Source organism: Triticum aestivum, chromosome 2B (assembly GCF_018294505.1).
Source record: "Triticum aestivum cultivar Chinese Spring chromosome 2B, IWGSC CS RefSeq v2.1, whole genome shotgun sequence".
NCBI lineage: Eukaryota > Viridiplantae > Streptophyta > Magnoliopsida > Poales > Poaceae > Triticum > Triticum aestivum.
Window position 1 is genome coordinate 38436540 of NC_057798.1, and position 14145 is coordinate 38450684.

A 14145-nucleotide genomic window follows, 5' to 3' on the forward strand; every position below is an offset into this window, starting at 1 on the left:
CCGCCGCCCATATGCCCGCTCGATCGTACCACACACACACACACACATACACACACACATACGCACACGCATACACACACACATACACACACACATGTACACTACACACATGAACGTATACACACATACACACACACGGACACACATATTTTTTTACTTATTTTCTGTTTCCTATTGTTTAGATGAATTAATTAATATAACTAGTTTATTTTTAGAATGGTAGAAATGTTAATGTTAGATGAATTAGAACTAGTTTATTTTTAGTAAATGCTTAGTTGAACTAGTTGAATTAATAGAACTAGTTTATTTTTAGCAAGAAAATTTAGGAATATGAGATTATTTGAACTAATTAAAATTTAGGTATATGAGATTGTTTGAATTAATATAACTAGTTTATTTTTCTTAAATGCTTAGTTGAATTAGTTAAATTAGTAAGTGTTTAATGTTTCGCCTATATGAACATAGGAAATGTCGTCTGACGACGGAAAAAAATTCATTATGTGCGAATACTGTGAAGACCAGCGTGGCCAGTGCGACAGAAATTTCCTTGTTGATGATAGGCGATTCAGCATCAAGCTGGATGAGACCTTCAAATTTGATACAGTAAGTCACAACGACAAGTGTTTGTTTTTGTAATTAAGCATGACTTATATATATGCTTCATTTGCCTGACTTATAATTTTTAATTTTCACTATTCTACTAGCGCATCCCCTGCCATGCAAGAATTTTTGTCTTGGATAAGATAGGTTTCAATGATATTGAAGCTATGGAGGTAAAGAGAGTTTACCTGAAAACTGAGCATGGTTATACTTTCAACGTCAAACTATACAATGCACACACATACACCTATTTTGAATGCAAAACTTGGCAAGCACTATGCAAAACTTATGCATTTGAGCCTGGTATGGTTATCACCTTTGATATTCGTCCGGAAGATGATATTGAAGGTAATAGAGACATATGGGTCAATGTGCAGACGCCTCCAATTCTACCATTATGTGAGTTCTTCTCAACTATATTCTTGACTTTCATATTGCTTATTCAAAAATAATTGACAACTATAATTTATATTGACAGCTTATCTCCATTCAACCAAACATGTCCGGCGCTTGGTAGACAGGACCTACTATTGTCCCGGAGCTGAACTAAACTGCGAGGAGATAAGTCATTATGTTTCATGGCTTGAGGATCTTCATACTGTCAAGACAAATTTTCTTCCTGCACTTAGAAATGTTAGTACTCAAAATGTGTGACCAATAGTGATGGTATTGAACTACGGTCACATCTATTTAGGAATGATGGTAAGATTTTTACAATTTGTCCTTAGTGCATCTTTTGCATACATAATATTTTTGCTAAACTTTCATTGCTAAGTATATTAATTAAGTACTATACGATGTTCTTCAACAGGGACTCTCGATGACAGTTGTGCCTCAGGGGATCGAGACTAAAGGTCGCATGTCAATTGTTAGCTTACGGCCAAGATATCCTGCATTGCACATTAATGCATTCAGGATTTCTAGAAGCGATAAATGCTTAATAGTGAAAGATTAGAGGAAAATTGTTAACGATCACAGAGAAGTACTAGGGGGCAGCAATGAGAAGCGCAACCCACGATTAGGAGACAGGTTCATCTGCATGCTCCAGTTTGATGAATCAGGAGAGCTATACATGTTCTATGCTATTTTACCAGAGAGAGAGTAGCTAGCAGGAGTGATTTAGCATGCTGCTCTTAGTACTTGTCCTTTCATGTCCGTGTTCTTTGTTCTAAACTTAATCTCAAAGAGTGATTTGCTTTTGTGGTGTTATATATGAACGCTTATAATATCATGACAATCATGTTGAACTCGATAATATTTTTGCTTCTGGTACAAGTGAATGTTTCTTCTTTAAGCTACTGTTGGTGGTGATTTGATAGCGGTAATGACTATGATGATTAAATAGTGATAATGACGACTATGATGATTTTTAGCTAGCTAGCTCTAGAGTATGTTGATGATATGATGCAAGAGTTTTATATTAATAATATGATGATATGATGAGTAATTATTATATCATTTAATGAAAGAACCCACATATTAGTTTCAGCTGGATGGATCCTACCTAAGTGATCAACTATATATATGCCATATCCATATATATTATACTTGATCACCTAATTAGGTGATCAAGTATATAATATCGATATGGCATATATATATATATACTTGATCACAGTCAAAACTAATCTGCGGTACTTTCACCTAATGATTTAACAACTCATTATAATGTAAAACAATCACTAAATTAAATTGAAAACACAAAACTAAAGCAAAAATTAAAAAAAACACCCAAACATTTAGTACTGGTTGGTGTTACCAACCGGTACTAAAGCCCTACGCGCACCCGGGCCTGGCTCGTGCCACGTGTTCGCACTTTAGCGCCGGTTCGTGACGAACCAGTACTAAAGGGGGGAGGACCTTTAGTCCCCACTCTTTAGTGCCGGTTGGAGAACCAGCACTAAAGGCCGTTACGAACCGGCACTAAAGGCCGGTTCTGCACTAGTGATTATTTACATTTGTCTGTGAATAGCATTAAACTCACAGGTGGATACTCATGGGTATAGATAGACCATGTCAACCTACAAATGCTTAGAGTCCCCCAGGGCCCACACCAAGTCATGGCAAGGTAGGTACTCAGGAGAGATATGGATGGATGCAGGTAGGTATATATTTGGGAGAGATATCGATGGATGTGGTAATTACGGGTTCCAATAGTAACTAGAAGATAATGACTTAGTTGGTTGGGAGACTAGATCATATCATATAATTCCAAAGGTTGAACACTTTTTGTCGAATAAGATCTCTCTATAAATGGGCTTGGACACCCCGCCAAAGAAAGAGGCCATTTAGATTGCTATTCTCACAATACTTAGCTTTGTAGATGGAATCCAGTTCTTGTTCTTCATAATCCCTCGTATCAATATACTCTCGTGGCGGGATGTAGGTTATTATCCATGTTGGGGCGTGAACCATAATGCTATTGTCCTAACCATGATCTTTCATATTGGATGATTATGTAAACAATTTGTCATGTGGCTTGAATTATATTTCTAGAAAAGCTCTTGGTTCCGCTGCAAGTGTACCTCCATTATGAACAAAACAACTGGATAACGTGTTGAGGAATCATGCACAATAGCATAATCAACGTCTCCTATAACCTCTAGAAAAAGGTACATGGTAGAAGAAAGGGGGTCAATGCTAAAAGTATGGTAAAGAACTGGTATCTGGTAACAGCTAAAACAGGTGAACTAACTCTTTCTCATAGGATTCTGGAGCAACAATACTACACTACTATTTTGGAAATAACTGAAATTTTTGCAACAAAAGATACATGAGCAGAACACACTGCCCGTACAAACCACATGAACCATTAAAGCAACACAGATAAAAACCACTCTTAGGCCACCGGGAGCCCAGCTGCAAACCTTGAAAGAACTGACAAGATCAAGGATCAAGGATTAAGATGAGCGCTAGATACACATAGCTTGGTAGCTGAGTGAAGAGGATCAAGGATCAGTTCTCAAGCCAGGGCCAGCTTATTGTTGCCCGGACGAGAAAACACAACCTGCATGCAGTAGATACACATAGGGAGTGCGACATCCCGGTGAATACATAGAGTAAAAAGTATGAAGTCATCTACATATACGCACATATACACAGAATATAATAGGTCCACACACCTGGTAATCTCCAAGTGTCCTTGTTCTGAAACCGGCTGCACAGTATATGAAGTAGTACTCCCATACACGGATGAACTTGTCATCAAAGCCCAGTGCCAAAATTTCACTGCAAAGGGACAGAAATTAGGAGTGATACCACGACAACACTATGCATGTGTATATGTACTTTGTGGCGAATTTACAAGGTTAATGGATGCATAGTGGTAATTACTCTTTGTTGGCCATTAGGTTGTCCCTCCAGCTCCTCAGAGTCAGGTAATACTGGTCGCCATTAATATTTTCGAGGTGCTCTATGCTGCACTCAATGTGTATCCAGTGTGAGTGGAGATTGATCCACCATTAGTATCGAATTAAGCATCGATCCGACTGATGTTAAACATACCAGAGTCTAGCAGAGGCGGACACAGATGTTATCCGGGATAAAGAAGGAAGTGAACCCCCAGGGAAAATGTATTCTTTTATGAAGCCTGGGCTTCTAATGTATTCCTCGTAGAGTTCGTCCGGCATGGTGATGGCCTGAATGGACCCATAAGTGTACATATGGAGATGAAAATTAGTTCATGAGTGAATAAAGTTAAGGTATGTTGGCAATTAGAGCCAACAACCTCCTCATAGAGGCAGATATTTTCAGTGAATTTTTAGCATTAGTGCTGTTAAACAATTAAGATTAGCATCGGATCTGTAGGACAAAAATGCCATCTTGAGCCAAGTGAGACTCGCAGCAGGTAAAAAATGCGTCCAAGTATTCATGGCCAACATGTTCGATCATCTCGCTGATTTACAGAAGAGGGATACGTAATTTGCTACCACCCACACATACATGGACATATATACGAGATCATATCTGTAGTATTCTTACCAGCTTATGATTCTGTCATATTTGCGAGCTGGTATCTGACGGTAGTCGCACAGCAGGAAAGTTATGTGATCCTGAGAATTAGTGGGAAAAATAGTATATATTTGTCAGGTAAAATTTGTGCATTCTGACGTATAATGTCCTACTCCCATACCTAGCAGGCCCAAAACTATAACAATAGTTGACTTGATTAGACAATGCTCTATTGGATAGAATTTCTAGACAAAAGGGAGTAAAGGTAATCTGATTCTATCAGAATATTAGCGCAATTACATTTGTAAAAAAAGAAACTGGTTAAAGCGGGATTGTTCCCTCCCTTAATTAACTCCATGTTGTTTAGTTAGAAGTGGTGCGGAGGCTGCACCTCAAACGTGGCTTTGCGAGCTCACAGGCTAGTGCTGGAGCGAGCTAACCGAGCACCGCTCGGTTCTCAATGACATTTGCATCTTATACAAGGAAATGCAAAGAGGAGGGTAAAATATCAACATTAAATGTATGCTTTTTTTTTCTTTTTTATACATCTCACGTTTTGGATCGAGATTCACTTTGACATTTCGTCCCAAAATGTTCTTATGGTTATTTTTACTAAACAATATGAATACATGAAAATGCTTGCTGACTAATCTAAAAAATAGATACCTTTTCTGAAATGATATGAATTTAATGAACTATATCACTTCAAATATAAATTTGCTAATGCGCAACGTCGAAAGGATTCTTGATCTTTCTCTATTCAGACTCCATACCGCTATGCACAACAGGTAACAAATTGGATACCGTGTAGCGGAAGCAGTAGCACATGACTAACCTCTAAGCCAGCTTCTTTAACTTTTCCCTGAGCATATTTAAGCTGCTCCTCCGACAATGTTATTCCAGTGTATTTGCAGCCAGTTTGCTTGACCACTTGTATTGCTAAGCTGCCCCAGCCGCTGCCGATGTCAAGGACATAATGATCCCTCTCAACTTTCGCCTTTGATTAAATGCAAGTTACAAGATTGAAACACCATCAGATCAGGGAAACACCTTCTAACTCACTGGTAAGTACTCCCTCTGTATCAAAATATAAGACATTTTTTGACACTGCATAGTGTCAAAATTAGTCTTATACTATTATGATACAGAGGGAGTACTGAACTAAATGTTCCTGACATTATCTCTAGAGGTATGATTGTATTACCTTGTCAATTAGAAGGTTCAGTTTACGTATCTGGGATTCCTCTAAGCTTTCATCCTCCCTCTAAAAAATTAATTGCAGCCCTTATGTTAACAACATTACTGAAGTTAGTTTACAAACTGCAGCAGCAAACCACATGATTGACAAACCTTGAAAATTCCACAAGAGTATGTCATCGTTTTGTCCAGAAAAAGCGAGAAGAAATCATTGCCCTGAACACACATATACGACAGGAAAATAATTTTTAATACTCATTGGTGAGTTAATAATGATTTACGGCAATATGCATCAAGGACCACAGAAATATATACATAGATGGTTCGGTACAGACATATAGAGTTTAAGATTCAAAGAAATCAATAGCATCTGTAGTAACTCTCATATTACCAATTGGGGCGAAGAAACTGGTTACACTAGTGTAATGACAAAATGGAAGAAACACGTGTACTGACCAGATCATAGTGTTGTGAGATATTTCGACGAGTTCGTGTTACAGAGTTCTTCCTTGAGGTGTGGCGCAAAAAATATTTAGCAGATGCCAGCCCAGCGGTTAGAAGCATAGGTGTCCACCAACCCCTGCCAACAATACAGTTATAGACATGATTAGTTACTGCTTAGTACTCCCCCAGTTCCAAAATAGATGACTCAACTTTGTACTAACTTTAGTACAAAGTTAGTACAAAGTTGGGTCATCTATTTTGGAACGGAGGGAGTACAAGTCTTCACTTTGGTCAAACGAGCATGGTGGAGAATCAAAGGTTTTGAAACCTTTTGCTGACAACGTTGCTACTGCTCTTAGGTGCATCTCTGTTGGCTATAAAAATCTGTAGAGAAATGAATCCCAGATTTAATGTGAGGAAAAAAAAGATGAGGAGATATAGCCCAAGCTGGACTATGATATAGTTTTACCAGGAACAGATTCAGAAGGCCCTCTTTTTTATCAGCAAAAGAGCACCAACCGTTAATGTAGGCATCTGCCAAACCAAGGTCAGACTCTGTTGCAACCTGAGATATGCCAAAGTTGTCCGAGTGAGAAGATTATATCGAGCAATTGCAGTGCAGTACAATAGCAAACCTCAGGCATGCACCCATGTGTAGGCACATACCTTCCAATAGAACATTGGGTCATGAACTCGCAGGACTGATTTTACATGGTGTTTGCAACTAACATTTCCGAAGCTAAGCATGCTGCCTCCATCTTCGAGCAATCTGAAAGATAACTATAAAGGTAAGAAATCAAGATAATTAGATGCGGCATAACTAGCATACGGCTTGACACAAGAACTGACATCAAGTTTCCGATGGATATCGATCGGTTAAGAAATCTTGCTACCAGAAGACGTGCCCCGGCCTCGGTCCACGATGGGACTATCTGCTTTGGGATCACCAGAATGTCACATTTCTTTCCAAGCACACCTTGAGCTGCTGCTTTGCCAGCCTACACCAATGAGACATGTCCCACACAAACAGACCGTTATAACTATTACATGAAAAATTCTGGCTAATAATGCAAGTGACACTAAAATGTACATGACGTATTGGTAGACCCAGCCACTAGCCGAGTAGTTTGGACGTTAAGCTGATTAATGCTAACAAATGGTTGGATTAGTTACTTTACCAATAAGGTAGACTGAGGTACCATTACATATGTTTGAAATAAGTTTATATGAGCAAGGAGGTCATCAACTTGGCATATACATTAGCGTTATGCAATAATGCAATCAGAAAAATTAACTAGTGCAGATCGAATCCAAGCCTCAGGTTCTGTCCCTCTCATCCCTCGGATAGAACAGTATATGGCTCTATAGGCAAGACATGTTATTTCAAAAGGTGCAGAAAGACTAGGTACGCATGAAAATACCTTCAGTCCGTATTCGTGGAAACCATGACCTGTGATTCAAGGCAGATGAGACAATTAAGAACTAGTTTTCTTTTAGCTCATTTCAACCATAAATGGCAATAGTTGTAGAACAAATGCCTTCTTATTTACACTCTAAGAAGTTACCTTGATATGCCCCACAGAACCATATTCCTCTCTTCCCCTGGATCTGATCAAGCTGCATAGATTCGTTCACAGCAGCCACAGACGGAACAGGATGGCTCACACACCATTTAAGTAGTACATGATCCGGAACACGAGGTGGATTGATCGTCACAAGGAATGTCTTAGCAGATTCAATGTTCTAGAAGGCCAGATAAAGCAAATATGCTAAAATTAGCAACCCCTCTATGTATATGCCACCATTTAAATTTATGTATTATAAATTTATCATGCATATAAAAATCATAGGATGTACCTGAATCAGGTTTAGCCAGTAGGTAACAAACATATCCCTGCTTGTTTCCCCCAGAAAGTTCCAGGCGCTCCATCCAGATAAATTTTGTGGCATCAAACTTTTATCACAGTGGAGGTATGCATCACTGTAACATAAAAATTTTCAGCAGTCAATAGATATATCAGATCACACTAAGATCTATTATTCATCCACTAATGAAAGGCACGCATTACCTGCAGACATACTGAAAAGCACCAAGAATTCTCAATTCCTCATGTGTAGCTTCAGCACCTAGTACTTTCAGAGCAGCTGGAGCATGAATCCCAAGTATGACTTTGTCATAAATTTCTTCTGAACCATCCTCCTCTTGGACTCTATAACCACCTGCGAGCAATGGAACAATGTGTCATCAAGTGCGTCCATAACAAGATGAAAAATCATTTGTGTAGGCAAGTATATATGAACCAAATTACAGAAAGAACGACACTACTTAAGAACCAAACAGCCTGTAAGTTGTTCAATCGCCATCCAGATGAAATAAAAAAACATGTACCTCCGTCATCACATGAAACAGATTTGACTGCACAGCTGGTCTTAATTCGACAACCCATGCCTTCTAGTTCCACTCTTACCTGCGAGTGCGCAATGGTTGCATTCCTCGGTCAGCAATGCTAAAGTTTTTAATAATATCATGTTCGAATGATCTATTCCAACTATATAACGATGCTAACTTTGTATGGGCTGAGAGCCAACATACCTTGTCTACAAATGACTGCAAACAACCCTTGACAATGAAGGACTCAGGGTGCCCAAACAACTGAACAAAATAAATTAGTTAGCCTTCAAATGCACAACCATGACAGCAATGTTAAAGTAACATATGTGTCCGAACAAAGTTCACCTGAAAAAGGTCATGGTTTCGGAAAAATGACAGCACAGAGACAGCAGAGAACCCCAGAACTCCTTGTGATGGAGAACACCAAACAGATGTGCATATAGGAATCTGCAGAACACACACACACACACACACACACACACACACACACACATATCCAAATGTAAAATCGAAGTTTACAATAGTAAAAATAAAATGGAAATGCACTCTTTAAAGAAAACTATATTCATAGAAAATATTGGGTTCAGATCTAAATAACAAGCGTATTTTTTTTTCTCATATGCATTAATTAATTAAGTTATATTTTCTTAGGAAATCAGCATTCAAATCGATATTTCTAGAAATATTTTTTCTTTCCGGGGGAGATAGATTTCTTTTTGGTGGAAATTTCTCTGTTTCAAACCTGCTGACCTCCTAAATAGCATATATGAAAAGTTATAAAGCTTTGCCAATCTAAATATTGTAAACCTATCATGGGGAGTCTATAATATCTACTATTCTATGAAAATATATCAGTTTGATGTTTTTTTCTAAAATGTCAGTATAAAAAGTAATTGCAGCTCCATAATGTGAGTATACTCCTTTCTAGCTTGGAATGACAAGAATAATAAAAGATTTGAAAGTCAATAAGAAGGTTGAATTCAAACATTTTAAATCAAAATTAGGGGGAAATCCATAAATAATTGCTAGTTAAATAAAAAGGAAGTAAGTCGGTTCGAAATAGTACAAGATAAGCTTCTTGAAAAAGGTGTGAATATTCATGCGACTGAACAAATTGCCCCAAAGTTTCATTTTGATCAAGATCAGGGTTACTTTCATAATAATCCAGGTACCTTCAATTCCAAAGCAGACAATAAATTAATCAATCACTGCACATAACATGCCACAAAAATATGTACAGTAAGTTTTTAACTTTGGTTCAATCAAGATAACCAGTTGACTGGATTGCTTACCTGAGCACGTCGGTCTTGAACTTAATTATCTCACGGATCATGCACCAAAAGCTAGGCCGTAATGCATTGCTCTTTTGTGCCAAAAGGCTTGAGATACCATTGCTAGTGCTCCAGTAGCATTGGCTTCCATTATCCAATTTTATGCTCACCGAGAAAGGTATCTCCGTTCTTTCAATTTCCAACCCGAGAAACTCTAACAATTGCATCATGTTGGGACATGTTGCCTGGTTCAATGCATAATATAACACTATAACAAGTTTAACACATGTTTTTTTATCACAGTTTAACACATGTTTAAAATGTCTAAAATATATTTTGTGTTCATTAAGAGGTTAAACATTCTGTTACGAGTCATAGTAGTTAAGATGATAGGCATACCTAAATATCATTATATAGGTACAAATGTGAAAGAAGTGAAATTCCATTTCCAACATAATCATTAGCTTATGTAAACAAAATACAATTGTTTTATCCTTTTATTTGTTTATGTATTTACTTTCTTTTCTCTTCTTGTATTTGTGTACATTTTACATTTTTTTTGTTATTCATATATACATGCATGGATAACTATTTTCAAAAACATGATCCCTCTTTTGAAAAACATGAACTCTATTTTACAATACATAAAACGTATAATGGGACATTTTTATACATCAAATGAACATTTCAAATTAAACATACGAATATTTTTTACTTTTGCATTATAGAAATATTTGTCAATAGCTAAGCCAATTTTGAAAATATTTTTAAAATGTTTTAACTGAAAATAAATATATCAAAATGGTTTTAAATGTAGATATTTCATGTTATTACTTTAAATTTATATTGAGGTGCATGCAATTTTTCTTTCTTTTTTTGTAACACTCCCTTCATTCCATAATGTAGGGCTTACAAAATTCTTAAAAAAACTAACTTTGCAACATTGATCGATTTTACAGAGAAAATATTTCATATCTATAGTACCAAATATATAAAATATGAAACTAAATCTCATGATTAATCTAATGATGTATGTTTGACATTCTATATGTAAATCTCTTTCTCAACAAACTTTGTCAAAATTTATGAGGTTTGACTTTTTAAAAAATCTATATGCACTAAATTATGGAATGAAGGGAGTATATGGATATTTTCCATTAGTTAAACTAATTTTGACAATATTTTGAATTCAGTTAGTTGAATGGTTCTTAGTACTTTGACTCCTAAGATTAGGATCAATACAAATTCTCTAAAAATGCTATGAAATCCTTCGAGTCAAATGAGCCTTATCCTTATTAATAATACAATAGACGTGCCTTCCCTAGGTAGGAACGATAACATGTGTATTTGGCAAAATAAGATTATCATATTCTTGTCGGGTTATTTACTTGTGGGATCCTATGTACTAACTGGTTGTGGGGTATATATATGAAATAAAGTATGTGAAGTCACTTCAACTAGATGATATAATTAGTCCCAAAAAAGTAGATGATCTAATTAGAGTACTTCTAGTTGTCTATCTGGACATGCTCTAGGGAGTAGTTTTATTTTTTGATAAAAGGCACTTTTATTAACTCAAAATGTAGCATCAAGCGGATATATAGCATGATAAGCAACACACGGTCTCTGCACAACTAAGATGCACATGGCCAAAGACCGACAATCTGACAAAAGAAAATATAAAACAACATATCAGCAGCAGAAAATTCATATAGGACCGACACTATGCCTATCTTGAAGGAGGCGGTGGACCGATCCGGAGTTATGCTACCATCCATGTTGGGTAAAAACCTCCATGGCCACCATCTCCAACCTCATACACACCGCCTTGAACAACGGTTTATACTTCGTTCGATGTAGAATACACCACGTATGAAGCCAGTGCATACAGCGGAAAATAACCTGCAAAGGAGAAGTGTTTTTGCTTCTACAAACCAAATCATTTCTACACAGCGAGAGCGACAGTAACAAGGCATATGCTCCCACCCTTATCCACGTTGTGAACCTATTTATAATACTGTCAATCAATGACCAAAAATATAGGCAACATTTTTTGGCGGATACAAATTGGACGATATTTGAATGACTGACCATGTAGAACGCGCAAACTAGCACCGGAAAAAGAGGCATTTTATTGTCTCGTCATGAGTACAAAAACTAAATTTCTTGCTAAAGGGCCAATTGCTACGGGTGAGGTTGTCTTTGGTTAGCACAACTCTCCTCCGAAGATACCACATGAATATTTTAGTTTTTGGTGGAATCTTTTAATTCCAAATTTTATTGTCATTATCCGCTGCAACCTCTGAATGTCGACTGTTAAGAACCTAGATGTAGTGAGATTCCAGTGAAACTCGCCCTGTCCTTGTATCAGGTTGTTCGAATCTAATCGGGTTAAAAGATTTTGCCATGACACAAGACGGGGATCACTAAATTATTGAATAGAGTGAGAGAATCACTGAATTAATGCAGGATGAAAGAAGTACTACACCTGGTTGAAGACCATGGGGCAAAGGTCGAGGTGGACGAGGCCGGCGCCGTCGTCGACGGGCACGGTCCTGGCACTCCCGCCAAGCCAGTCTTCCTTCTCGTACACAGTCACGCGAGCGCCGCCGCTCGCCGCGAGCTCCTGCGCCGCTGCCAGCCCGCTCAACCCGGCTCCCACCACCGCAACTCTCATCTCGCTAGCTCTTCCTCTAGGTGGTCACTTGGGTGGATTTTTGATGTCCTATCACAACCTACCTGTTATTATATATAGTACAGTACATATATACTCCCTCCGTTCCTAAATATTTTGTCTTTCTAGAGGTTTCAATAAATGACTACATACGAAACAAAATGAGTGAATCTACATTCTAAAATATGTCTACATACATCTGTATATTGAGTCTATTTGAAATGCCTAGAAAGACAACTATTTGGAAACAGAGGGAGTAGTACTGAAAGTCTGAAGCATAATCGACATGCATGTTGAGAGTGAGGATCCTCGTGGCAGCAGGGACGCAATAGCCGCGTACAACTTGCAAGCCATGCCTTCACGTAATACAACCTCTGTGATCCGATCTGATTTGAAATCTTTTAAGAAACGGGACACGCCAGAAATGGCTCACATGCATTCCGTCTCTTCTTGGCAACTCGCACATGCATCTGCCGCTGCAGTTGGCAGCTCGATGAAGAGCGTGGGCCAACACGCGCATGGACATACGGATCTTCTGAGGACGACGGCCCACATCCTTCGGTCTTTCCCTGGATATTTTTATCTGTCTGCTCAGTGAGCTAAAAAATAAACTGTGTGCTCAGAATCGTGTAGCTGCAGGATGTGGCTGTTGGTTGTCCAGCGCGTCCATGCTCAGTGATCCATTTCATGTCCATTGTTTTTGTTTAGTGCTCCGGTTACCTAGAAAATAACAGGTTCGAAATGAGCGGACCGTTAGGCTCTCCTCCTGGAGACGGCCCGGGCTCCCCGCCCCGGTCGCCTTTGGCTCCGGCCAGCGAGGGCTGGGAGGTGGTCCGGCGAGGCGCTAGCTCCTCTCCGCCGATGGTGGGGCCGGCCATGGGGGCAGGCGCGGCGCTGGCGTCAGTGGGAGGCCGCTTCTAGGCGCTGGCCGAGTTCGATTCGGAGGACGAGGAGGACGTGGATTCGGCGGCGGAGGCTGGGAATCTGGCGCCGGCGAGGCCGTCGCTGGGTGATTTTGTGGCATGTGCGCACGTGCAGGGGAGCGGCGCCGCGAGGGCGCGCCGCCGTTTCGCTCCGGGCGGACGGGGTCGCGCGAGGTCGCAGTCCGTGCATGGAGACCCTCTTTGACTCCGGGCAGGGGATCGGCGTCTCCTGGGGGTGCCGCGCGGGGCATCCGGGAGAGGGCGGCGGCTGCACTCCTGGCTCCAGTGGACTCGGAGGTGGAGTGGCCGTGCCTGCCGGCGTCGGCGGTGGTCGGTCGGGTGCTGGCGGCGACGGCGGCCGTGCCACAGGCAGCGGCGGATGGATCTGTCTCCCTTGAGGCTAGGGTTGCCGACACTGGGACCGGGGCCGTCGAGGGGCAGGTAGACCGTGGGCCGGCCCACTCACCAAGGCCGGTGGGGGTCGGCGGCCCAAGTCAAGTGGGGGACAGTGTGCCTCCTGGGCCCGGGGGGCTAGCTCTATGTGGGCCTGTTGGTTATGACCGGCCCGCGTCGGGCCTACCTCGGCCTCGGCCCAGTGCTGGCGCTTATTTATGGCTGCGCCGCGGATGCCTCGACCCCTCGCTAGGGTTTCCTGCATCCAGAAAAGAGGTGCGACGCTGGGCTCACCTCGCT

General features: G+C 40.0%; 1 protein-coding gene across 4 annotated transcripts; it reads right to left on the minus strand.

The window, feature by feature from the left end:
• Positions 1-3157: 3157 nt before the first annotated feature.
• On the minus strand, positions 3158-12590 carry LOC123043336 (uncharacterized). Of its 4 annotated transcripts, none has more exons than XM_044465753.1 (24): positions 12344-12590; positions 9877-10100; positions 9651-9756; positions 8930-9031; positions 8786-8845; positions 8582-8660; positions 8262-8412; positions 8050-8173; positions 7758-7935; positions 7614-7642; positions 7042-7190; positions 6859-6961; positions 6662-6757; positions 6521-6576; positions 6205-6328; positions 5902-5964; positions 5756-5815; positions 5387-5548; positions 4582-4652; positions 4402-4495; positions 4105-4238; positions 3934-4017; positions 3723-3828; positions 3158-3607 (listed from the first exon to the last, which is right to left on the minus strand). In XM_044465753.1, the coding sequence occupies exons 1-24, from the start codon at positions 12530-12532 to the stop codon at positions 3563-3565; spliced, it is 2589 nt and encodes an 862-aa protein (XP_044321688.1). In that variant the 5' UTR covers positions 12533-12590; the 3' UTR covers positions 3158-3562. The 4 variants fall into 4 exon arrangements, 3 of the variants coding, with proteins under 3 accessions (XP_044321688.1, XP_044321689.1, XP_044321690.1); XM_044465754.1 differs by having other exon boundaries at positions 9877-11757; positions 12344-12565; XM_044465755.1 differs by lacking the exon at positions 12344-12590 and adding an exon at positions 11585-12337.
• Positions 12591-14145: the final 1555 nt, after the last annotated feature.